The sequence below is a fragment of the Ursus americanus genome, chromosome 33 (genome assembly GCF_024610735.1).
Source record: "Ursus americanus isolate L20-20 chromosome 33, mUrsAme1.1.p, whole genome shotgun sequence".
Lineage (NCBI taxonomy): Eukaryota > Metazoa > Chordata > Mammalia > Carnivora > Ursidae > Ursus > Ursus americanus.
This window is the reverse complement of record NC_142159.1, coordinates 19382164-19407846: the sequence shown is the minus strand read 5'-3', so window position 1 is coordinate 19407846 and position 25683 is coordinate 19382164. Positions and strand designations below refer to the sequence as shown.

The 25683-nt window shown below is 54.2% G+C and overlaps 1 protein-coding gene and 1 long non-coding RNA gene across 6 annotated transcripts in view; both read right to left on the bottom strand.

Annotated features, from left to right (window-relative positions):
* Positions 1–25683, bottom strand: part of ZBTB17 (zinc finger and BTB domain containing 17) — a 30229-nt gene extending 4546 nt beyond the window's left edge. For 3 of the 5 annotated variants that reach the window (XR_006775724.2, XM_045774707.2, XM_045774704.2), the window contains exons 1-5: positions 25559–25683; positions 2450–2656; positions 1375–1563; positions 681–821; positions 240–365 (exon numbers count right to left, since the gene is read on the bottom strand). Coding sequence is in view for 4 of the 5 variants with exons in the window: in XM_045774707.2 (XP_045630663.1) it covers positions 240–365; positions 681–821; positions 1375–1563; positions 2450–2656; positions 25559–25565 (670 nt within the window). In the remaining variant the exon portion in view is untranslated. Of the gene's footprint in view, positions 1–239; positions 366–680; positions 822–1374; positions 1564–2449; positions 2657–7188; positions 7246–23446; positions 23534–25558 lie in introns of those variants that run through there. The other 2 variants (XM_045774705.2, XM_087858687.1) reach the window with 2 other exon arrangements.
* On the bottom strand, positions 12682–14347 carry LOC148107239 (uncharacterized). Its single transcript, XR_015722823.1, has 2 exons — positions 13849–14347; positions 12682–13721 (listed from the first exon to the last, which is right to left on the bottom strand). It is a non-coding gene; the product is annotated as an uncharacterized LOC148107239 (long non-coding RNA).

The following is a 25683-nucleotide window of genomic DNA, read 5'->3' as shown; positions in this document are numbered from 1 at the left end:
GTGGGACCTGCTCGGCGGGGGGCGGGGTCCCCGCTGGTGCTCTCCCGGCTGCACCAGCAACACTCCTGCGCTGGCAGAAGCACGACCGGGGTGCGCCCCGGGAAACCGAGGCCAGATTTTGAGAATGGAAAGGTGACTTGGGCCCACAGCTCAAGCGGGACTCACCGCGGGATCCAGCGGAGGGTGCAGGGAGGGGCCCTGGGGGACGTGTGAGCGCGGCCCGGCGAGGGGCAGGGTACCTTGCTCCGAGCTCTCCGACAAGGCGGCCTCAGCCTCGGCCGCTGCCATGCTGCTCGTCGGGTCGGGCTTGGGCTCCACGCGCGGGGGCTCCCGGGGGGCGTCCGCCTTCTCCGTCTGCTCGGCACCTGGGTGCGGTGTGGGAACACGGGAGGCTGATGAGGACCCAACATCCGGGGGCCCCCGGGAGTGGCTGAGGCCGGGGTGGGGACCCAGCACACCCAAACTCAGGCTGCCTGCGCCTCCAATCCGGCTGGAACAGGTGCCCCAGTGTGAACCTCGGGTCCCTCTGGGTAACCAGAGCTCCAGAGGGGCAGCTGCCCTGCCGCCCTGCCTCCCAGGCTCAGGAGCCTCCCCAAGGAAGCCAGCCGCTCGCGGCACTGGAGCCCGAGCTGCCGCGAGGGGATGGGACACACGGCCAGGGCCTCGGTGCCACAACTCACCGCTGGCCGTGCTCTCGGCCTGGCCGCCCCGCTCCTCTTTGGGCTCCCTGCCCGGGCCTGTGGGCGGACCACTGGCGGCGGGGTCCGGCTCACTCAGTGTGGGGGCAGCCGCCTTCTCCTCTTTGGCTCTCTTGTCTCCTCCTGGAGATGGAACACGACAGACCCGCCATTTCCCATCACCTGGCTGGAGGGGTGAGGTGGCCCAGAACTTGCTAGCTCTTCCAGATCCTCCTGGGGATACATCTACATAGTGGTTTGCCAGTCTGTCCCCCGGGCACCTACTCCACACGCCAGGCTGCCGCTTCCGTGGGGGTCCCGCACCGGCAGGGAGCACACCCCACACGCAACACAAAGCCGCTGCTCAGAGTCAGTGCTCAGGGGCGGCTCGGGGTTCTCTGCAAAGGGAGGGCGCGAGAGGGGAGGGACTGCAGGAGGACCCCCGTGTGCAGAGGTCTGGGCCAGGCAGGCCCCCAGCTCTCTGGGGCAGCAGAGCACAAAGCAAGCGGGTAAAAGGTGGGGAAGACGGGTAGGCAGACGGGGGGGTCCCTCTGAAGGCCTTCCTGAGACTTCCTCCTCGCACTCCACGGGGCAGGCAAGGCCGGGGAAGGAAACGGAGGCCCAGAGAAAGGAAACAGAGTCAGAGGCAACACCGCATCCAATGCTGCCTGCTCGGGACAGCCTGCCAAACGCTTACCTTCCGCCGCCGAGGCCACCGTATTCTCCCCAGGGCTGGTGGCCGGCTCAGCCAGTGACTTGAGGGCATGGCAGGCCGTGATGATGTCCTGCATCTGCAGGAAGCTGGCCACGGCCAGCACGTCGTCCACGTTCTCAGAGCTCAGGCTCAGCTTGGCCGTGTACATGAACTCCAGCACCTGCCCCAGGCCTGCCGAGGACACACACAGCCGTCATGGACCCGCCGCAAGGCCTGGCGCCGGCGGCCGGCTCAGCGGCCCCACTCGGCAGCAGGACCCGGGGATCTGCGAAAAGCAGCGTGGCAGGCCACCAGCGCCCCCTCTCCCGCACTGGCACCCAGACCACAGCCTCTGAAATGAAGTACCCCCACAGAGAGCAGAGGGGGTGACGGCCGCCCTGCACGGAGGACAGGGGTGTGAACGCCCCCCCCCCCGCCCCCCGGGAATACTCTCCACTACTCAGCGACCACGCTCCACCACTGCAGAGCGCGCCACCAAGAGGGTGTCAGCACTGGCTTTCGTTAGGTCTCGGCCACAACGTATCTGACCGCCAGGCTGGTCACCTGACCTCTCCGGATCTCAGTTTCCCTATCTGTAAACTGGGGGGCCACCACCTCGCCCTGACCTTCTCATGGCAGGTCATGCCATTCTGGGTTAGGAGCGGAATCCAGGACCAATTCCTTCCCAACCCCCAGGGTCCCTTCCCAGCGCCACCCGTGGCCGTCCCCACCATGGTTAGCACGGGGGGTAGGGGTTCAGGACGGACTCGGCCACGGGATGGGGCTGGGGGCCGGGAAGAGCGCACCTGTTCCTTGTCACTCCTGAGGAGCCTGTCCTACGTGACCACGAGCCCCTCCTGTCGGTTCTCCTCTTACCACCCAGCTCCCAGTCAAAACCGGCCCCCCGAACGTGGTAGGAACCCGCGGCCTGGGTCCCATCTGGGAGGCCTGCCGCACCCCACGGCTCGAAGGTGCCGCCCCCAGGAGGGCGGGGCCGCGTCGGGAGGCCCCCCGCGCAGCACAGAGCCGGCTGCCACTCGTGAGCCTCCGCCAGCTCGGCCGGGGGCCAGCGGGGTACCTGCCGCGTTACTGATGTCCAGGTGCACCACGTCCTTCTGGTCCACGAAGAGCATCTTGAAGTACTCGCTGCAGGCCGCCAGAACCGCCTTGTGGGCTTTGAAGTCGACACCGTCCACCACGAAAGTGCAGTCGCACAACAGTCCCAGCTGCCGCTGCTGGTTCAGCTGCTCCAGGACATGCCGGCTGTGCTGGGGGAAATCCATGGCTGCGGGAGCCGGAGGGCCGTCGCGTTAGCATGGGGAGGACGGTCCACCCCCGGACTCCCCGGTGAGGGCGTGCGGGAAGGGGGGGAGTAAATCCAGCAAGGGTAAAGCACTCCAGACTCCCTCTGCAAGCCACGGCTGACCAGCGGCTCCTAGACCCCTCGATTACTGGCCAGCAAAGCTCCAAAGACCAAAGATTGAGGGACCCAGAGAAAAGAGCCAGCTTTGCGTCTTGCCACGTAATGACATTAGAAAGTCAAAAAACAAACACTAAACACTGATGACAGTGAGCATTAAAAAAGAAAAAGACATGGTCAGTTTAACATGTTTTACAAAAAGGGTGCATGACATCATCTTTCAACTCGATACATTTGGCTTTATGAAAACCTTTCTATTCCGTTTTCTCCCTTTCTGTCCTGCACAGGTGAGACAGCTGTTCCACCTCCCAGCATCTCGGGGGCGGACCCTCTCCTGCGGCGCCCTCGGAGCTCCGGCAGAGTCCAGTCCTGCCCTTGGGGACAGGGATCTCTCACTGAGTCATGGCCTCAGGGAACTACAGGAAGCTGGGGAGTCCTCTGCCTCCAGAAACCTCTCCAGGCTGTCCCTGGAGGAAGAATGAACTCTCGTCCTGACCCCAAGAGCTGCTGGGCTGGCTGCAGTTTCTCTGTGAAAGGCCTCACTTCATGCCTGGAAATCCCACAACTGTCTCAAGTGAAAATGCTCAGAAAAATTCCGTGGCCCGGTGCCGAATAATGACGAACTGCCACAAGCCATGACTAAATAAGTATGTGAAGCAGCCCTCTCCTCCCCAGCAGCGCCACACCAGACTGCACCTCAGACCAGCCTTTCACAGGGAAAAGAGCAGACCCTCGGTTCAAGAAAGACCCAATTTCAAAATAAAAGTCAACACCCCACTCCTGGGATCACACTGCACAGACCCCCCACCCCACCCCTCACCCCAGGGCCAGGCTATCAGGCCCTGGCCCGGCATCTGAGGCCTGGGTCTGCTCCGACCTGCCCCAGGCTGTTTCTGGGTGGGGGAGGATGACACTTTGGGGCTCCCGGCCCCCAGGTTTCAGCAGCCCCTCGTGGGCTCCCGCTGATTTGTGACATCAGCCTCCTGGGGGTGAGTCACTGTGCGGGAGCCGTGACCATGTATGGTGGTCTGGCTCTGATGAGCCCCGAAGAAAGCCATGCCCACCCCCCCACCAGGGGCTTAGCCGGCACCGATCAGCTCTGAACGATGCAAAGCCCACCCACCCCGTGGCGTCTGGAAACTTTTCAGAAGCAGGGCTGGGTGTTTGCTGAGTGGAGGTAGGTCACCGGGCAGGCAAGCAGGGCTCCAGGAGGGAGAAGGAACGTGGTGGTGGCATTAGGCTGTGTGCCACATGCCGGCCTCTGAGCCACGAGTGCAGAGCAGCTGTTGCGGGGGACCCAGAAACAGCCTTTCCTTCCCTCCGGCATCCCCACGACCGTCCTTGGATCTCAGCCTCCACACACAAGCTCCCACGGCTTCTTGGTTCTCTGCTCCGTCATGGCGCCTCCAGCTAGAGCTCAGCAGAGAGGCGCCAGGGGCCAGCCCCGGAGCGGAGAGGGCAGCAGGGGCCGGTCCGGAGCGGAGGGGGTGGCAGGGGCCGGCCCCGGAGCGGAGAGGGCAGGCCGCCTGCACCTGCTAAGCAGCCCATGCCGGAGCCAGGCCCGCCAGAGCAAAGGCCACTACGGACACAAGACGCCTGTGAAGGCCTCCTTCTCGGTCTTCAGCCCCTAGAACAAGGAAGTTCCTGCTGTGACCTGAAGGAATGAATGCGAGGAGCATTCTGGCTGCTCCGTGCCCTAGCCGGGAGAAACTAAAATAGAGACGTTTCTGGAGAACATGGAAAAGAACCAATGTCCGGTCCGTGAGCTGGACACCCAGGCCGGGGCACCCAGGCCCAGGATCCGAAGGCCATACACGCTGAGCAAGGCGCACACGGAATGGAGGTGGGGGCAAGGAGAGGCCCGGGGCCAGCTCAGCCCCAGAGCTGCCTTCTTGTGGAGGAGGGGGGTGCGGGGGTAGGCACGTGAGCGCGTGTGCACCCGGGCAGCCCCTGAGTCCCCGTCACTAGTCGCTCCCTATGTCCTCGGAAGCCCAGGTGCAGAAACCCCTCCCCAGTGCAGAAAGGGAGAACCACAAGAGCCCACGAGGGTCAGACGCTCCTTCAACTCAGAACAAGCCCACCCGGCACCTGGCAGCCGCCCGGGCTCCTTCACCTGCACCAGCAGCTCACCCGAAAACTGAACTGGGAGGAAGTATCTCCCAGGTTCAGAAACAACCAGGGAGCATCTGCTGAACAACCCCCCACCCACACCCCAAGGTACACAGTTGGTCCAGGCCCTTGGGCTGGAGCTGACTGAAGGCAGAACCCTCCAGCGGGAAGGCAACCTGACTTGCTGCGAAGAGAAACCCAAGAAGAGACACCAGGCCCCCCGGGATGGAAGAAGGCGGCTGGTCAATGCGGCTGGCCTGGGACCCCGGGGGCTGCCGGGAGCCCTTGAGCTGCGGCACCGCCAGAGCTCCCAGGGAAGGGCACGAAGCCGGCTCTCCTGGGGCTGGACACGGAGGGGGGGCTCTCATTTCAGAGACCTTGGGGGGGCAGTAAAAGTCCTGGGCGAGGGTGGCTGGTGGCCCGGTACCTCCCATGCCCCCCCCCAGAGCAATGGGTACCCACGGGGTATGATTTCCACCCAAGGCCAACCCCGCTCCTCCAATGGGAGGACAGACGTGGGTGTGGGGGCAGAACACGGAGGCCTCCAGGGTCCTGTGAGGCTGCCTCCGGAGCTGTTCCAGCGGAGAAGGCGCATCTGTTGACAAAACCAAAGAAAGAAAAGGAAGCGAGAAAACGGGAGAGAGGGTGAGAGAAGCAGCGGAAGACCTTGGGGGGGGGGGGGAAGGGAGGGAGCAGAACCACGAGGGAGGGAGGGAGGGAGGGAAGAAGGAAGGAAGCGAAAGGTGGCTGCCACTCGCAGACGAGCAGCTTGAACACAGGCTCCTGAGCCCAGCCCTGCCATCAGCCCCAGGAGTGCCAGCGCCACCGTGGGGGCTCCCCAAGTGCTCACGGGGCCGCCCACAGAGGTTGTCAGCAACCCTGGGGACGTTATAACCCCCCCACCCCGCAGATGGCCCCCCCAGCTGCCTCCAGCGCTCACCTCCGCCAGCTGGCCGCCCTCTGGAAAGCTCCAGCAGCCCCTTTCTCCCTAAGGTGAGGGGGCGAGCAGGTGAGCGGCCGGCTGGCGTGGTCCTCCCCTCCGAGGGGCTGCGCTAGCACCCGGCAGCGCCCCACCTCCAGAGCTACGTGAAACACTCTAGATCACGGCAGTCCTCCCGCTGTCTCCTGTTTCCTTCTACGCTCTACAGTGAAAGGAGCCCACCGAGATCTGGCCAAGCTCAGAGGGGCCCGGGAAGAGGGGAGAGCACCTGCCCGGGGCCACACAGCTGGATGTGTGGGTCCCGCAGGCACGGGGAGCTGCCCACCCCGTCAGTGCGTGTGCCCAAGGGTCGCCGCCTCCGAGGAGACTTGAAGCAAGAGTAAGATAACAGCCCTGTTGCCTCGTGTCAGCAATCCAGTGCGGCTCCCCCAGCCCCATCCCCGCTATGCAGTGCCTTCACTGGAGCGAAAGTGGGGGGTCCCTGCTGCCTTACTTCTTGCTTTAAGGGCGATAAACGTGAGTCTTAAAGCTACTCTAAGACCCTAAAAGCTTAGAACTACAGAAAATGCAAACAGAGCAAGATCGCAGAGCCCACCAAGCCCAAAGCCCTCACGTTAGATGCAGAAAATGAAGCCCCAAACTGGCGCATGACTTGTCCGTTCAAGAAATGGCCGACCTTCTAGAAACTCCTCACTGCCTGCCTCACTCCTGTCCTGTGACCTTCCCCGTGACACCGCCAGCTGCTTGGTGGTGATCCCTGATGAATGGGGTGGACGTCTGGTGTCAGAGCTGGGACGCTCTTCCGATGCCCCCCCCCCCAGCTGGACACACAGCCCTGGCCTGCCTCACAAGGAATCCGTCTGGGAATGGAAAAGCGACGGACCTGGAGAAGCCCCGCAGTGTGACTCTCAACAGGCACAACTAAGCAACGCGGACACGGGTGGCCACCAAGTCCCGCCATCCCACCACACCTGCCAGGAGATCCCAACCCGACCTGGGTGGCCCTGACCAACAAGAGACAGGGACTCGGTGCCAGTTCCAGGCCCGGCCCTTAAGAGGGCTGCAGATTCCGCGTGGCTCTCCCGCAACCCAGCCACCCCACCTTAGGGACGCCCGGGCTCTCTTGTCGGACAGAGAGGGCGTGGGGAGGGGCCCCAGAGGAGATGCCACAGGCACAGGCCACAGGATGACCTCAGAGGCCCTAGCGGACAGCGGGATGCGAGACGCTTCCCCAGACCTTCCAGCCCAGCTACTAGCTGAATGCTGTCACATGAACGACCCCAACACCTCGTGGGACCAAAGAAACTGCCCAGTCAACCCATGAAACTGGGAGAAGAAATAAACTTACGTCACGACGTTTTGAGGCGTTGCTCACAGCAAGAGAGAACGGATACCGATGGTAAAACTATAAAGAAATGGCAAAGAGTAACAACATGTCCAGGAGGATGCTGTGTCTGGATGGGCAGAGGGGCAAGCAGGGGTCCTCTGAGACACTGGGGGCGCTCCATTTCTTCACTCAGATATACCGAGATTATTTAAATTAAATATATACATTCCGCGCACTTACGCATGGCAACGTTCTTCAAAAGCTGACAAAATTTTTAATAAGAATAAAGTGAGGTACAGGTGCCACCCTCAATCTTGCAAAGACAAGATTGCTTGCTCGCGGCCCGGGCCCCAGGTTTCCGGGGAGCTGCGTGGGGTGCAGGGGGGCTGGCCACGGGAACAGCCTGTAGCATTCATGCTTCAGTTCCAGAACATCCGCAAGCAGATGATGACATAAGAGAGGGCTCCCCCTGGGTGATGAAATCCACGAGGTTCGACAAGACCTGGATGCCAGACCCCAGCAACCCGCCCCCACTGACAACGAAATGGCATTTACGGAGTCTCTCCAACATGGCGAAGCAACACGGGGCCACGCACGGCACCGCCCGATCACCTAAAAGCTAAGAACCGGCTACGCTGCTGTCGAGTCCCGCACTGAGCGCAGAGGCGCCAGAGCCTCTAGGGTCGGGCAGGCGGGACCGGGATCCAGGTGCCGCCACCCCCCACAGCAGCCACGGGTCTCCTCTGGCAAACGGGGCCGGTGGGGCTGCTTCCCAGGTGCGGCACAGGCTTCAGCGAGACGCTGTAAGCGCAGAGCCTGTACCGGGCCTGACACGTGGTAAACACTCACAAACTACCGTTACCAGGAAGCAGAGATGCAAATTCGAGTTTTATTTTTAGGCCGAAGACCGTATCAGCTGGTTTCCACATATCCTTTTATGCTGGGTACCTTGGGTAACTATTTAGTGACTTGACCTTGTTAAGACGTTGTAATCATAACCCATTATTCTTTCTAAAAGCAATCTGGAAAAATCCCAGAGCCCAATTCACATTAAGAGAGGGAGGGAGGGAAAGGAGGTGCGCTGGGCAAGAACCATTCAGAGCAATTTTCTCTGTCGGGGAAGCACTTTATATTGAACAACTGTTCTGTTAACCCCCAAGGGTGCTCCCGGGTGAAGACGGGAGCGCCTGCCCAGTGCTCTAAGTGCGTCCGCAGAGCACCGCTCCGCCTCACAGCCAAAGGGGCACCTGTCAAACACGAAATATCACCCAGGTTATTAGCAAGCACTACACTGCACGCAGGGATGCCAAACCGCCACAGAGAAGGAAGCCATTAAGCCAGAAAGCAACCGGCCTGGCACAGGGAGCGGCTGCCCTTGACGAACGACAGTCCCCAGCTCCCAGAACACGCTGGGCCCGGCTGTGGGCCTGGACACGACACGGCCGTCTCACGTCCAGGGGCAGGTGAGCGGATCACCACTCCGCTTCCAGCTGCTCGGCATTCCGGATTTTCTGGAAACACGGGTGGTTCCTGTCTCCAGCTTAGCACACACAAACTCAGGCCAAGGCAATGGAAGTTCACAGCAGGCCAGCCTTGCAACTGTGACACCTTCCTGCCCACCCACCGTCCACCCAGGGTGACAGCCTATCCCCTTTCAGGGCAACACGGAAGACAGGCAAGTACCAACAAAACCAGCCCATCTGGCATTTTCCTCGTTGCCCAGCAAATACAGCTCTTATAGTAAGCTCGTGTTTCTCAAACTTTCAACATCAATTTCCCCTTTAGGGTGAACATACAAACTGACTCAGCCCTTCCCATCAGCCCCAGATTCTGATGCTTGACCTTCTCCTGGGTAATGGCTCCACTTTGAAAATCACTGCTACCTTCGGCATCATCTTACCAGCCACGAGTCAGTAGTACTTTCTGTGCAGTTTGTATTACCAAAAAATGTTGATTTTTAAACACCTAAAAATCCTATCTAAATATAAAATTAAATTGTAACACTGCTTTTGCTTTTCAAATTATACAACTTCCAGGATCTCTAACACTTAACCACACTTCTGAAGAGGGAATGGGCATCCCCTTCCCCGACCCATGATGGACCCCCACTGCTCCAGGACTATGGCTGTGTGGGAAGGCTGGCTGGTCCTGAAGAAAGTCCTGTCCTGTCTCCCCACATGCCCACGCCAGTTCGGAATCCATGATGCTGGGACTTGCTCTGGGGACTCTTAAAGCTTGACAGAGGGGGTAGATAAAGGGCCTTGCTTCTACGAAGACAAAATCAGAGTACATGGGACTTTTTGGCATCTGATCCTTCTCCCAACATCCGGCCCTCCACCCCAGGGCTCTCTAAGCCGCGGTACACAGACCTGGCCTGAAAGGAGGCCCGTATGTTGCCCCGCCTCCCCTATCAGGTTCAATAAACTCACTGCGGGGCGGGAATAGTACTGACTTCCTCCTCCCAGCTGCTGACAGCACCTACCCCAGGACCTCGCTCTCACGCTGCTGTGAATCAAGTCTGGGAACAGCCCTTAACAGAGCGGTGAGTCCTGGCCTTTCTGAGTGCGACTAACTCAAGGTCAAATATTCTGTGGACCTTCACGAAATAGTAATTGTACTTTTGGTGCTTGTTAACTGAGAAAATAATGGGCAAGACCACTATGAAAAGAATTTCCATTCCACTAATCACAACAGCATCTACACGTATTTGAGAAGTAATGAGAATGAGGAATGTTCTCCAATATACAGAAAGGCTGTGGGGTGATACAGCTGTGCCACGACTCCTAATTATCACTGTCCCCTCTCAGGGTCGTTGGCCCCTAAATCAGGAAACAGACACATGGGAAAGACAAAAGCACTTCACACACGCTGAATGAGCGCCTCTCCCGTGCCGGTTGTAGGTCTAATTAGAGCTCCGAGCATCGCGGGGAAGACAGGTCCTAAGTATAATACGTTAGCTCACTTACCAGATGCTGGGAAGAAGGTGAAACAAGGTGTGGAGACAAGAGGCAGAGATTATTTAACATTTAAGAAAAGAGTCAAGGAAGACCTCTCCCAAGGAGGTGCCATTGAAGCAAGGCCCTGAATGCAGTGAAGAGCAAGCCATGCCACCGTAAGCCCAGGGACTGCCGCAGGCACAGAGAAGAGCCAGCGCAAAGGCCCTGGGGCAGGCGTGACCTTGACAAGGCGGCTGGCATGCCTGGAGAGGAGGAAGCCAGTGGGAGAATGAGAAAAGCCCAAGTGGGAGTGGCAGAGGCTGAGATCGGCCAGGGTCTCAGAGGCACGTTAGGCTCTGGAGTTTCTTCTAAGCACGCTGGGGTGCCCCAGGAGACTGGGTGCAGAGGTGTGACTGCAAGGGGGCAGGAGGGGGCTGGGGAACACCGGGGGAGGAGCAGGAGATGGAGGCCCTGTGCCAAGGCGGAAGCAGTCAGACCAGGAAGCTGTCCGGGAGAGAGCCAACAGTCAGCTGATCAAGCAGAGGTGTGCCGTGAGAAAAGGAGTCAAGGACAACATTGAATTGTTCGCCTGAGAAACTGGCCGAGTCCAGGTGCCATTCGCGGAGGTGAGGAATGACTGGGGGCAGAGGGAGGGCAGGGCACACAAGAGTTCTGTTGGGCCAACACAGCTGAGACGTCTACAGGAGGGACTGGTTAAAACCATAGGATGGACCGGGGTCCCCATGGGAGCAAATACTGGACAAAGAAGAGGAAACGGGGGTGCCCAGTGGCTCAGTCGGTGAAGCGTCTGACTCTTGATTTTGGCTCCAGTCGTGATCTCGGGGTCGTGATGATCGAGCCCAGTGTTGGGCTCCGCACAGAGCACGGAGTCTGCTTAAGATTCTCTCTCTCCCTCTCCCTGACCCCTCCCCCACCCTCTAAAAAAGAAAAAGAGGAGGAAGAGCAAACACCAACAGACTCAGGTCCAAGGACATGCATGCGAATCGTGGCTCCAGTCTTATTAGCAGGGTGGCCTCAGGCAAGCTTCTCCAAGTTCTAGACTGCTCACCCATTCAACAGGAAAACCACCATATACACGATAACTGTGAGGACTGACAAAATGTGACAGGAAGTACTGCACAGACACTGGCAAAGTGGAATCAGATCCTACTTCTCTAACAGAAGGCTGTGGCTGATACACAGTGACACAAAGAGGGGAAAAAACGAATTAAAAACAAACCAGGTTATCCCAGGTCAACGCCCTTTACTCGTGAAGCGCACGGCTCCTCTCGACCGCAGGTGGAGAAAAAGGAGGGAGCCACAGCCCAGGCCAACGTGACCGAAGAGCACTTGGACGTGTTCCCACCGACTTCAAACTTCTGCTGTGAGGCCTTTGTTACTGTGTCACTTGGGGCAGAAAGCCTGGGGAGAGTCGCCCGCTCAGTTAAATAAGGACCGATTCGGGGGGCTCATCTGCACATCTGGTGGCTATAGGACAGAGCAGCGGGCCTGGACCTCAAATCCACTGCAGAGCGCCGCCTGGTGCACGGGCCCTGCTGGGAGCTCCAGCTCCACCGGGAACAAGGCCAGGCCTGCCTAAGTAAGTGCCCCTCCTCGAGAACGTTCCACCAGGGAGCAAGTCCCAGACGCTGTCAGCACCTCCCGATGGGCTCTGAAGGGGCGCCACCCCTGGAAGGATGGGGTACTAGCCACGTCTAATAAGACACACGAACAAAGGTAAGAAGGGTGCTCAGAGGACAGCATAAGCCATGGGGGGTGCGCGAGAGGCGATGGTGTGCATGGGTGGGGACCAGGTGGAGGGAGGACAGCACACCTCGGCATCACGAGAGACACGAGGGGAAGATGTGGTGAGACACGCAGCCAGAGGGCCAGGCTGGAGCCAGGCAGGCGGGGCCATGCCCAGCACGCCAGGACCCGGCGCTCACCCCCGGCAGTTGGGAGCCTGGCCAGGGGCTTAAGCAAGAGAGGGCCATGGTTAGGGTCACATTTCAGGAAAGTCACTCTGGCTGCATATGGAGAACAGACTGAAAGGGCAAGGATGAGAAGCAGAAAAATAAGTTAGAAAGTCCCACGGTGCTGGACCCTTGGGATGTGAAAAATGGGACAATGTCACCCCCAGCTGGCACTGGGAGGGTTTAGCTGGTGGCTCAGGACCCGACACACACTCCATGGCTCCTTCAGAGCAGCTGGTGCAAATGGCCTCCGCACTAAATATGATAATATCCTTTGAAAATTCTAAGTACCGCCTCTTGGAGGGGCTCAAAGTCCCTTTACAACGTACAGTACCTGACCGTTCCTAGGGGGAGCTGGGCCATGCGGTTCGTCCAGAATCATAAACCCAGGCTATGAGATCCCAGCTCATAAACAAACAAGTCCGTGTCTCTGGACGTACAGAGATGGGTAAGGGGGCCCTCAGAGGGGGAGGGCAAGGGCAGGACGGAGCTCTCTTTCTCGCTGCATATCATTTCTGCATTTTGTTTTACCACTTACCAAGGTTATCTATTCAAGAAACCAAGTGAAAAAAGGAAGGGAAGAGAGAAAGAAACTGTCCACAAAGTCAGAGCTTCTTCATTTCTATTTATTATAAAACCTTAAGACATTTTCTACAAGACCTGATGACTCAAAACGTCTCAACAGGAAAAAATGTCTCAGAAGGGAAATGGAAAATTATGGTAATTTGCACAAAGAATGTGTCACCAGAGAAATCTTCATGAGCAGAAATTCCTTATGGGGACAAACTGAAAATCCCCTAGAAGAGCAGCTGGGAGCCTCTGCCAGCGCCAGCCGAGCCGCTCGGATACCATGAGGAATGAGGCACATGTGTACACACGTACGTACACACACACACACACACACACACACACACACACACACACACACACACACACACGGCTCTGCATGCGACCCCAGGGAGCTGACAGGCTCCTGGACCCAGTTACCTCTGCTGCCTTGGCATCAAACCAAAGCTAGTCGAGCGCCTTGGACAAGAGTACGTCACCCTCTGCACCTCACTCTTCCTGCTGTAAAATGGGGATGATGACACCCGTTCCCACTGCATAACGCAGCCGCTGGCCACCATCACTCCTGCCGGCGCGCGTGAACCCACGCTAGCGATACTGGTGAGCCACAGACAAAAGGGGACCCGAATGCTGGAGCCCCTGCCCTATCTTCTAAAAACGGGAGGTAAAATCTCATCAGGCCCCGCGACAAATGAAGTTGTAGCCTGAAAGCAGACCGGGCAAAAGCCCTGCCAATGGCAACGCTGACTCTCCTGTCAACGGTGACCGAGACACAAGACAGAGGTGTTCGGCCTTGAGGGCGAAAGCCACCTGCTTTCTACAAAGAACACGATGATTTTGGAGGAACAACGAGGCCTTCGCTGAGAGAGCGAATAGAACATGACAATTCCAAGGAAGGCCTGGTTTTCCCATGACACTAGTTGAGATCAAGGATCCGAGCCAAAAGCGAAAAGGAGGCTGAGCAGCGACTGTTTGCAGGCGGATGTATTTGGACGTCAATGTCGCACACGCGCTTCACGCAGCTGACTTGGTCTAGCTTTGTTTCCTCCCCAGGATGGGTGACTGCTACGGTTCCTCCCTTCCAGTGTGAAGATAAAATAAGTGTTAAATAAAGGATTTCGTTAACAAGCTTGCCAGATTACAAACGCACGCATTTAAAGTATGACAGATACCGTGTGCGGGACAACAAAAAATGACATACTCACCTAGCACTCAGCAGATTTTCTTTTAAAACCGTCCCTATATGGGAAATCTTGAAATGAACAGGAACGACACAGGACGCCCGTCTACACGGACACAGGACGATACACAGCAGAAGCCAACCTGAAATTGTATACTTACTACTCCTGATAGGATTCAACTAAAAATATTTTGTGAGACTTGACCGAGAAAAACTAGATGAGTGCAGGGATATTTCGGAGGAGTATTTGGGGGGGTTGTGAAAACTCATGTTAGGCCTGGATAAAGAGCAGTCAAGAACTCAATGTCTCAATTTCCAAGGATTTTTAAAAGCTGTTGGGCTTCTCAACTCTAGCTGCTGCGGTGCTGCCCTGGAACAGTCTCTGGACAGGAGCCCTGGGAGGATTAAGGAAGCTCAGGGCCCCAGCGCGCGCCCTTGAGCAAACAGCGCTGGCTGACCTCCAGCCCCCCACATCCCCTCCACCTGCAAGGGCGGTGAATCAGCAAAGCTGCTGGAAGCCTTTTAACGGACGGACTTGCAGCCCTGGCGGGTTTTCAGCCAGTCACTTTGAAGTGTGAGCTTCTGAGAGAAACTTGGAAAGCACCCCCAACTGCTGCCTGGTTCCCGTTTCCCAGTCCTAACGCAGGCGGCCTGAGAGGGAGAGACAGAGACACAGAGAGAGACAGGTGGACAGAGATACAGTGGGACAGATACAGAAAGACCACTCGCAACAGCACGACCATAAGGCCTGAAGACCAGCCCCAAGGGGCCGCTCGCGCGGCCACACTGGGGAAGGCCCGGTACACGAGCTTGATTCTTAGGAGTATGAAAGACTGGTCAGAAATCTAAATGTTCTGTTTCTTTCTTTCTCTCTCTCTTTTTAAAGTAATCTCTGCACCCAACATGGGGCCCCTAAATGTTCTGTTTCATTCATATTACCCTCATCTTCCCACCTTCCCAAATGTAAAGTAAGTTAGGGGTGAATATTTACAGCCTATATTGTCAATAAGGGTTAAGGGCTTGCTGTACAAAAGGCTCCTCATACCAACAACAATGAAAACATATCCCCATAAAAGCTTGTACACGGGGGAGCCCGGCTGGCTCAGGTGGTGGAGCGTGTGACTCTTGATCTCAGGGTCGTGAGTTCGAGCCCCACGTTGGGGGTAGGGAACACTTAAAAAAATAAAATCTTTAAAAAAAGAGAAAAAGCTTGTACACAAAATTCACGACAACATTACTCATAATAGTCAAAGGTGGAAACAACCCAAATGTCCATCAGCTGATGAATGGATAAATGAAACGTGGTCTGTCCGTGCAGTGGGATACTGGACAATACAAAAGTAACGACACAGGCTACCACATGAACAAACCTTGAAAACGTGATGCCAAACGAAGCTAGCCAAGAGACCACAGTTATGTGAGCCCATTTACATGAAATGCCCAGAACGGGCAAATCCGTAAGGATAGAAAGCGACTGTCTAGGGATGACAGAGACAGGAGGTGGGAGTGACTGCTAATGGGTGGTGGGTTTCTTCTCGAGATAATGACAATGTTCTGAAAATAGTGGTGATAGCCGCACAACTCTGGGAATATACTGCAAGCCATTTAATTGTACACTTCAAATGGGTGACTTGTATACTATGTGAACACCTCAATAAAGCTGTTACAAAAAATTTATAAGAAAAAAAATCTCCCAATGAGTCAAAGAAATGAAGAGGCAGTTTACAAAAGAAACACCAGTGGCCAATACATTCTATGCGGAAAAAAGATGTTCAGCCTCACTAATGAATACGAAGAAATACAAGACACCACTTTCAGGATCAAACTGGCAAACATCTCAAAGACAGTTTCCACCCTGGGCCAGGGCGCGTTCCCAGCGAGCAGGATCATGAAATGGTACCCTTTGTCTAGATGGCAGGCTGCCCACACTGATGCAAATTTTTAATGCATTTGTTGGTTGGGTAAAAACTAATGCTTGGATGTGAGTAACTAATCGGAAAGCCCACATGCAGATGCTAGTTTCCCGGGGATTTCACCCAGCTGGAAGGAAACTGTGGTCCTGGGAAAGGACTGCGGGTGGGGCTGTGGGGTTGTGCCCAGAGAAAACACAGCCTTGCTAATGTATCATAAGCGCCACCATATAAAGCAACTGGGAGGTTCCGGAAATCATAGGCTCACTGTTTCCAAAGGGCAGCAGCACGTGGAGAGGTCACCACGAAAGGGGATACTGGAATGGTTACTGGAGCTGCCTGCCTGCAAAAGGGTACAGGATACCGACTACTTCATCGATCCGCACGGTGATCCTGCGGGAAGGCTGTTAATATGATCACCCCCATCGAGCAGATAAACCAATCAAGATTAGAGGGGCTGTCAGCTGACCTAGGTTGCGCTGACACAGCCAGATTCAAGGCCATGTCCATATACTCTAAAAGATGGGAACTTTCTGCTTCAGAAAAAGACAAAACTTCCACAGACGGACAGACATGGAATACCAGGTTCTACAGACCCTTAGTCTGTCCCAAAAGGGCAAATTCTCTGCCTTTAATTGGCACTTACCAACTCCCTCTCCTTATACTAATGAAGGTTACAAAACACCTTACAAAAAGCATAAGTGAGCATCGCTAACTCTTCATTCTAATCTTCAGTGTTTGCTGCTGCCAGATGAAACACAAAATTAAGACTCAGAAACACCTTGATTTTCTGGAAGCATGGCACACCAGGTACCCAGGCCAACTCTCATAGCAAACAGCTGCAAATGCTGAAGAGAAGCTGTGAGACATCTTTTAAATTGCCTCAAAGAACGGGCAAGTCAGTAAGGAACACTGAGGGTCAAGTTAAGAAAAGGCTGGGATCCAGAGAGCAAGTGGAGCTTTGAGGGTGGGTACCAAAGGCATCTGCAGAACTGAGCAAGCTCAAGTTCCCTACCCCTTCCAATGAGGTCTCATTGGCGGGGGGTCGGGGGGCTCCAAAATAAAGCTGGGGCCACAGAGAGTTACAAGTCAGTGAAGAAAAGACTGCACAGAAAACTGCCTATATCAAACTCTAGCATCAAATGGAGGAGGGGAAAATCCCTAGATGGCCCCCAAACAGATGAGAGCCCAAATTCACATATCATAAAATATACACGTCAGGTAGATAAAAAGTGATCCCAGAAAGTATTAAATGCAAGAAGGAATGAGGACAAACTAGTCAATAATAAATGAGTAAATCTAAACAATACTGAACTAATGAGGTATTCTAAAATTTAAAAAAGAACTAAAATACTCGCCTATAGAATAAAAGGAGGGAGTGATGGTAATTAAAATGTGCTAAGGTCCTTAACTGTTTGAGAGTAGGGTGGGAGACAGTGACTAAAGTTAGACTTTGGTAAGTTACAGAAACTGAGAGATATACCATATTCATGGAAGGCTCAATGTCATAAAAATGTCAATTCTACCCAAACTGATGTGGAATAAGTTCAAAGCAATTCTAATAAAAGATCCCAACAATTTTTATGGAATTTGACAAGCACAATCTAAAAATGAAGATGGAAGAGCAAAGGGCCAAGACCTTACCAGATACCAAGAACTGTTACATAAAAACTCAGTCATTAAAGCAGTGTGATATTGGCACAGAAACAGAGAATAAATAGTAAAGAGCTCAGAACGGATCCACACATTTGTGGATCACTGTATTATAATGGTTACTGGTGACATTTACAGATCCACATGAAAAGGATATATTTTTTCAATAAATCGTACTAGGACAATTTGGTACACTTAATAATAATAACAATAATAATAATAATAATAATAATAATAATAATAATAAAAGAATCAGCTCCTTACCTCATAATACACACAAAAATAAACTTAAATAGGCTGAAAACCTTAATGTAAAACACAAAATCATAAAATGTTTGGAAGACAATACCTAGGGGATTATCTTTATAAACTTGAAGTAGAGAGGAAGTTCTTTAAAAGGAACGGAAAACGCTAACCATAAAAGAAAAAAATGATGACTCTTAAAATTAAGAATTTGTTAAAAAAAACAAAACCTACAGTGACAAGACTAGCCACAAACCGGCAGCAGATAGTTACAACACACATACCCAACAAACGATTAGTATACAAAATAAAAACCAAAAAGAAACAAGAAGTATATATACAAGAAAAAGACAACCGGATAGAAAAAAGAGCAAGAAATTTAGCAGCTGTTTCACCGAAGCTGAAACCTGAATGACCAATAAGTATATGAAAAGATGCTTCGCCCACTAATAATCATGAAAATGCAAATCAAAACCACGTGAGATATCACTCCCATCAGATTACTAAACATTTTAAAGTCTAATAAAACCAGAGTTGGGAGGATATGAAACAAACAGAATTGTCAGTTGAACTGTGAACTGGGGAAAGCACTCTGGAAACAGGTATTATTCGGTCGAGCGGAAGCTCACACACCCTGTGATTCAGCCCCACTCCTGGGGCCGTACCTTGCAGAGCTGCACGTGCGCTCCAGAAACATTCACAGCAGCACTCTGTCTCAGCAAAACACCAGAGACAATCCAAACGTCCGTCAGCAAGAGAAGGGACAAATAAATCCTCTTGCAGTGGAACATATCCATCCGAGAAAGTCAAGTACAACTATGGGCAACATGGGTTACTCTCCAGCACACGTATTAAGCCAACAATTTAAGACACCAAAGAAAACAATGTGATTATATTAAGTTCAAAAGCATGCAAAATGAGACAACACATTGTTTAGCAATACAAACACACGGTAGAACTTTACAGAAAGGCAAGAGAGTGATCAAAGTAAAACTGCGATGACCTGGGGGTGGGGTGGGCCAGGATCAGGGAGGGGCGCTCCCAACCTAACGGTCACATTCTTACTTGTAAACTGACTGATGGGTACGTGGGGGTTTCCTTGTATCTTTATTCTTTATACGGTACTTATTCCTTTGTATCTACTCAATGTTTAACAACTTACAAAATTAAACAATGTTCTTTCTGACTTGAAACAATGTTTGGAAGCATGAACTTGGGCTGAGAGTTACAGTGAACCAGGAAAGTCCCTGACAGGGCCCGCCCCCCCCCCCCCCCCCCGCTGGCCCAAAACGACCCCTGAGGCTACCGGAATGAGAAGTGCTTCACCCGCAGGCTTCAGAGCCTGTGGAGACACACGTCCCCGCTGGGCAGCAGCGCCTCCCGTTTGGGACAGGAAGGTGGCTGGCTGAGAGGAACAGCTCCAGCCTGGGAAGTGGAGTGGGTGGGGTGGCGAGAACAAGTCCCACTGCCAGGGCTCTTAAGACAAGAAGCTCAGTGCTTTTCTTTCTTTCTTGGTCTGGTTTTTTTCCAGTTTTACTGGGAAATAATTGACACACACCACGGTGTCCATTTAAGGTATACAGCGGACAGTCTGAATTTCCATGTGTTGTGAAATGACGACCGCAGGAGGTTCAGCTGACATCCGTCTTCTCATAGGGACACAGAAGAGGAGAGGGGAGGGGAGGGGAGGGGAGAGGGGAGGAGAGGGGAGGGGAGGGGAGGGGAGAGGGGAGGGGAGGGGAGAGGGGAGGGGAGGTGAGAGGGGAGGGGAGGGGAGGGGAGGGGAGGGGAGGGGAGGGGAGGGGAGGGGAGGGGAGGGGAGAGGAGAGGAGAGGAGAGGAGAGGAGAGGAGAGGAGAGGAGAGGAGAGGAGAGGAGAACGATCTTCTCCCTGTGATGAGGACTCGCAGGATTTACTCTCTAACAACCCCCCTAGATGTCTGTCCTCGTCAAGTGGTCCGGCAGGTTTCTGATGCGACAACAAAACCTACCACACCTGCTTTCCAGCCGGTCCGCCCTAGGCTGGAACCACCACCTCCCAGCCTCTGCCTGCTGCCGTGTGGACAGCAGTGAGCAACTCTCCATTCTAACCAGGCCCTCTACTTCCTTCCTTTGAAGCTCAAGGTTTACGTGTCTCCAGTTCCCAACAAGCAGGCTTGATTCCCCGAGCCCAAGGCCGAGTTTCCCGCAGAATCTCTGGCGATGACGTGACGGGGGTCTCCTTTAACTGGCCCTTGGACGGTCAACTGAATGCTGGCCTGAGGACCTCCGAGTGGGCAGGGCCCCGGGCTGACGCTCAACAGACAGGCCTGCAGCCAATGCGGAAACCCCTCAGTGCTGAAAGGCTTACTCTTTGACTTTTATTATTTCAATCATCTAGAAACTGTGGCCAGCGAAAGGAGGAGATAATGGTTTCCGGGACAACGTGCTTTGGGCACACAATGTATTCGGAGGTTTTCATTTTCTCTCGGGCTGGGTCCCTCCCTTTCGTGGTGCCAGCCTGCCGAGACACCACGTCTGGGAGTCTGGGTACCTTCTCGCCACCCACTCAGGCACCACCCTTCGAGGAATTCCAGGAAAGAGTGAGCCCCCTGGTCTTTTACATGGTAAATTGGTAAAACCCCCTGAAGCCCCGCCCCCAGCGGCTGCCCTCCTCCTCGCAGGGGCTCCTATCCCGCAACCTAATCAAACCATGTGACTCTAAAAATGGTCTTCCCTGGAAATACATGGAGACATAAAGAGGCACAGAATAGTTCTGGAAGGACCTGCAGATACTATTAACAGTTATCCGGGAGGGGAACTGCGTCAGGTGTGAGCGTGACTTAACTCTCCACGGTGCATTTTTTTTTAAGATTCATTTATTTTCTTTAGAGAGAGAGTGAGCGACTGCGCGCACACCCGTGGGAGGGGCAGAGGGACAGGAGAGGGAATCTCAAGCGGCCTCTGCACTGAGCGTGGAGCCTTACGCAGGGCTCCGACCCGTGACCCCGAGATCGTGACCTGGGCCGAAACCAAGAGTCAGACGCTTAACCAGCCACGCCACCCAGACGCCCTCCACGGTGCATCCCTTAGAATCTTTTGATTTGTGCACCGTGTGCACAGTCCTCTACCAAACATGTTTCCTCCTCTGCACACTTTCTTTCTTGACCCTCCCAAGGATCCTCTTCTCCTAACTAACACACAATAACACCAGTCACCAACGATGGAGTCAGGGACTCGAGTACACATTTTACGTGCATTCCCTCATCAATACTTCCGGCCAATACAGTTATGTATGAGGTCATCCGTATCCCCACTTTGCAACTGAGAAAACTGAGGCTTGGAGAGGCCAAGTATTCTGCCTGAAGGGACACATCTAGTAAGTATAAGAGCTAATAGAGCCCAGGGACGGCTGACCTAGAAGTTCACGTTTCTGGGGCGCCTGGGTGGCACAGCGGTTAAGCGTCTGCCTTCGGCTCAGGGCGTGATCCCGGCGTTGTGGGATCGAGCCCCACATCAGGCTCTTCTGCTGGGAGCCTGCTTCTTCCTCTCCCACTCCCCCTGCTTGTGTTCCCTCTCTCGCTGGCTGTCTCTATCTCTGTCGAATAAATAAATAAAATCTTTAAAAAAAAAAAAAAAGAAGTTCACGTTTCTACCCAGTACCCTATACTGCAGGACAATTGGGTCCCAGGAGACGTCTGGCAATGTCTGGAGACATGCTCCACTGTCAGAGCTGCAGGTGGATGGCTATTACAGGCATCTATGGTGGAGGCCAGGAATGCCATAACCATCCCGGAGTGCACAGGACAGCCCAGAACAAAGAATTATGCAGCCCCCTAATATCAACGACGTCAAGGCTGAGAAACTAGGCTCTACTGGAAAAAGGCAGGAAGAGTAAACTCTCATCGTTCATGTCATACAGTTCACCGCGTTCACGTCCATAGTCCAGCCAGACACCAAACCAACCATGAGGTTCTCCTCTCTTCAGTCGATAGCACGCCGAGGCCACATCACGCGGGAGTTCTGGCCAGCCTAACTGCCGGTTCCTCTCCAGCCAATCAGGGCCGATCATCTGCCCTCCAGCGCTTACTGAGCGTCAGCTGTGTGCCAGGAAATGAGCTACACAGTGGGGCTACGAGGAGTAACGATCCCGTCCCTGCCTGCAAGATGCTGGTGGGCCAACAGGGAGACAAAGAAATCTGTCATCACAACGCGAGATATGAAGGCACTGAGAGATCAGTGCAGGATGTTAAGAAATCAACGGAGGAGGAGCTCCAAACTCAGCGGGGGTGGGTGGCTGGGCAGGGCCCAGAGCAGGCTTTCCAGAAGCATTTGAGCTTGTGGGAATGAAAGAGGCAGAGGACCCCTCACCAGACCTTCAGAGGACAGTCTCTGAGAATCCACAGATGGACACCTTTCATTAGAGAGCTTGGTAGAACTCACAGAACAGTCGCTGACCCCCTCTGCACAATCTGGGTAAGTCCCACCCTGAGGGAGGATGCAACCCGGTTTCCCTACAGGTTTGGGCCTTCTTTGACTGCAGTCCACACTGGCTTTTCTGGCTTCGAACCACCCCGCACCCTGCAGCAAGAGGTAACTCCCCTTTACGCAGCAAAGCCTGTGAAGTACACGCTTGATCTCTCATAATTCCCTGAACAATTCTGTGAGCTGGATGCTGAGATCCCTATTTGACAGATGAGGAAACGGAGGCACAGCGGTGAAGTAACTGGCCCGCAAAGAGTCACGACACAGGGAAGCGGGATTCACACCCACACCAGAGTCCTCGCTGCCTCTATCTGAGAAGACCTGTACAGATGTCAATCCAAACACACTGTTCACTCTTAATCTCCCCCGCTTTGGCAGAGCCTTCCAACATCACTCATCCTCCTCCTTTGCGCCTCCCCCGTGGTGCTCCTTGCACTGTGTCGTGATCACCCACATGGCTAAGAGCTCCTTGCTCCCAGGATGCAGTCTTACATCCCTAGCACTTAGCAAGGTGTCTGACACGCTGGGCACAGAAAATGCTGAATGCATGAACAAGCCTGGACTCCCTGGGCTCAAGCAACATCAACCTACTCAAAGCCAGAGCAGCCTGCCTCTTCCACCAATGCAGTGGGCTTCCCGCTTGGGCTGGGCCCAAGCCTCAGACAGCAATTCAGTCACACAGGGGACCAAGCAGGCTTTCTCAGACAGCTTTCCCTCCAGCACTGGAACAGTCGTGATTCCTTCTTTGGTTGTACACCAGACGCTTATGTTTGGGGACATGTTGTACAAAAATATGTATCTTTAAACATTAGAACCTTAAAAGGAATGAACATGTGCTTCCCACTCTATCTTTCCCTTTCTGCCAGACGGAGTACATATGCAATGGCAGGAGCTGCAGCAGCCAGCTTCGACCATGAGATGGAAGCCTGGGTTTCAGCGAAGAGAGCCACATGATCACTAGAACCCTGTTCCTGGATACTTCACGGAACAGAACAGGACACCCTACCAGCTCTGGACTGCCTACTTACAGACGTTTAATAAGAGAAGAGGAATACTTCCAGCTTGTTTCAGCCACTGTATTTTGGAATTGCTTTGTTGGAGCATATTAGGTTGTACTCGATTAAAACACGGTGTGAACATTTGCCCCAGTGATTAACCTAGTCTGGTCTTTGTTGGTAAACCAAGCATAAATGATTGCCACAATTTCCCAACCAAACACAGATGTTGTCATTACTGTATAACTTGAAAGAAAAAGCTATCTTGAAAGGGTGATTTGAGTCATGCTGAGCCTAGAGAAGAAGGACAAACAAACTGATCTCCTGGTTTGTTTCATGCTTGACCTTTACAGACATACCTCAGATTTCCAAGTAGCCCAGGCTACTCTTTTCTGACAGTTTGTCTGCGTAAACTCCAGCTTGGCTCTCCTCCTCCAGCTCATTACCTGAATCAAAGACACCCAAGTGGAAAATCTGATGAGAACCCGAAAGGCATCTGCTCCCTAAGAGCTGCCCTTTTATACATCCAAGAAACACAAGCAAACCCAGAGTCCTGAGCACAGAGCCCGGCACAACGTAAGCACTCAGTACAAGTTTGTCTGGATCATTACTGGCCTGCTGCATGCCAGACACCGTGCGGGACACCTGGGACATAACGATGAGTGAACCCGCTCCCAGGCCCTACACTCAGGAACTCCTGCTTACCAAAAGACATGACTCGACGTTGACAAGCAAGAGCAACAAGACTGTGCCCAGGTTTCTGCATTGCTACAGCATTAGCACTTCCCCCGGGATGTCTCCGATGCTCTTGCTTCTCATTTCATACCCTCACCCGCCGCGATCACACCCCCTCCCACAACTTTAGGACTTTTGATGGATGACAACTGCTAGCTCTCCACTGGACAGTTCCACTGGAATATCTTACAAGCACCCACTTTCCACATGTTCAAAACTAAATGTATCTTCCTTTCTCACACCCGATCCCCATCCTGTTCCCTATCATGCCGAGTCACATCATCACCCGCCAGTCAAAAAGAGGAGGTCAATCCTGACACCTCTCTGCCTCTAACTTCCTCATCTAAGTAATCACCAAGTTTTGTCAATTCCCCAAAACCTCTCTCCACGCCCTCTGCCTCTAACCCGACTCCCTCATTTCTCACCTGGATTATTCTAACAGCCTCTTCACTGGCCTCCAGGCCTGCTCCCTTTAATATATCCGTCACATAGCCAGGTTATTGCTCTAACCCACAAATCTCATTCTTAAATGGCTTCCCATTAACCTAAAACTTCAAGTCCTTAACGAGGTTTACAAGGCCCTGTAGGACCAGACCACAGCCAGCTTTAGTCTTACCTCTTAGCTCTGTCTCTAGGCAGAGATCTTAATTATTACACTAGCCCCTAAGCTTTCTCACTAACTCCATCTTCAACTGAGAATACTCCCCCCTTTCTTGCCTCCACTCTCCTAAGCATTCTTTAGGTCTCTGCTTGTTGGGGGGGGTGCAGAAGCCTCCCTGGATTCACCTAAACTGAGTGAGGTGCCTCTACTCTTTCCAGAACAAGGACAACTTTTCTGCTTTTCTTCCATCATAGCATCAGGGGTGCCTTATTTATCTCTATGGCTCCCACATGAGTCTCTGAGCTCTGGGGCATGATCATGAAACGGCAGCAACCAACAGACACATTTACTTTATGCCAGGAACTGTTCTCCGCACTTTATACCTATTACCTTATTTAATCTTTAGAACAACTTTAGGAGGCAGGTTTTATTATTATCTCTGCTTTAAGGATGAAGAAACCGAGGCAGAGAGTGAGAACCTAACGTGCTTCAGAACACCGCTGGCAAGCAGAGTCGGGATTCAAACCCTGGCTGCCTGGCTTCACAGTTCACACTTTCAACCACTACACCAGGAGCAAGTCTGTCCCGTTCACCTGCTCTATCCTCACAACCTATCAGGTGCCGGGCCACCGTCTGCGGAAGGAATGAATGAATGAAATAATCTTATACGGAGCAGTGTAGACCTCCCCATCTACCAGCACCTCCTGGTTCTGGCAGGCCCGTGCCCTCCAGCCCCGACCCGCCGACGTGAGCTGCCCCGGCACCCCGCCGCCCTGCGGCCGCAGAACGACCACCCGCCGCGGCGCGCGGGGTCAAGGGACGGTGACAGCCGGGCGGCGGGGGCGGAGATGCTACCAGCTGGGGTGTCACCCAACCCGGGAGGCGACCCCCGCTCCCTCGCAGGAACTGCCGGTCCGCTTCCCCCTTCTGCGTCCGCTCGCCTGGCGGCGCCCCCCACCCAAGCTGCCCCGCACCCTCCTGCCCCGCAGGGTCCCCTCCGTCTGGGTTCCCTTCCCATTCAACTTCCCTCCCCTCCCCCACACAACCGTCCCCGGCGTCCCGCCGCGCCCCATCCTTCGCCGCCTCCGCCCGGCTCCCGGGACTCTGCCAGCCCCGGGAGCTTGCTGACCCTCACCTGCCATGTCCCAGACCCCACCGTAGAGAGAGGTGCATCACGGCCGCGAGAAGGCCGGGGACGGCACTTCAGAGCAGACAAAGGGCGCCGCCATGTCAGAGTCGGGCGGAACCGACCTCGCTGGC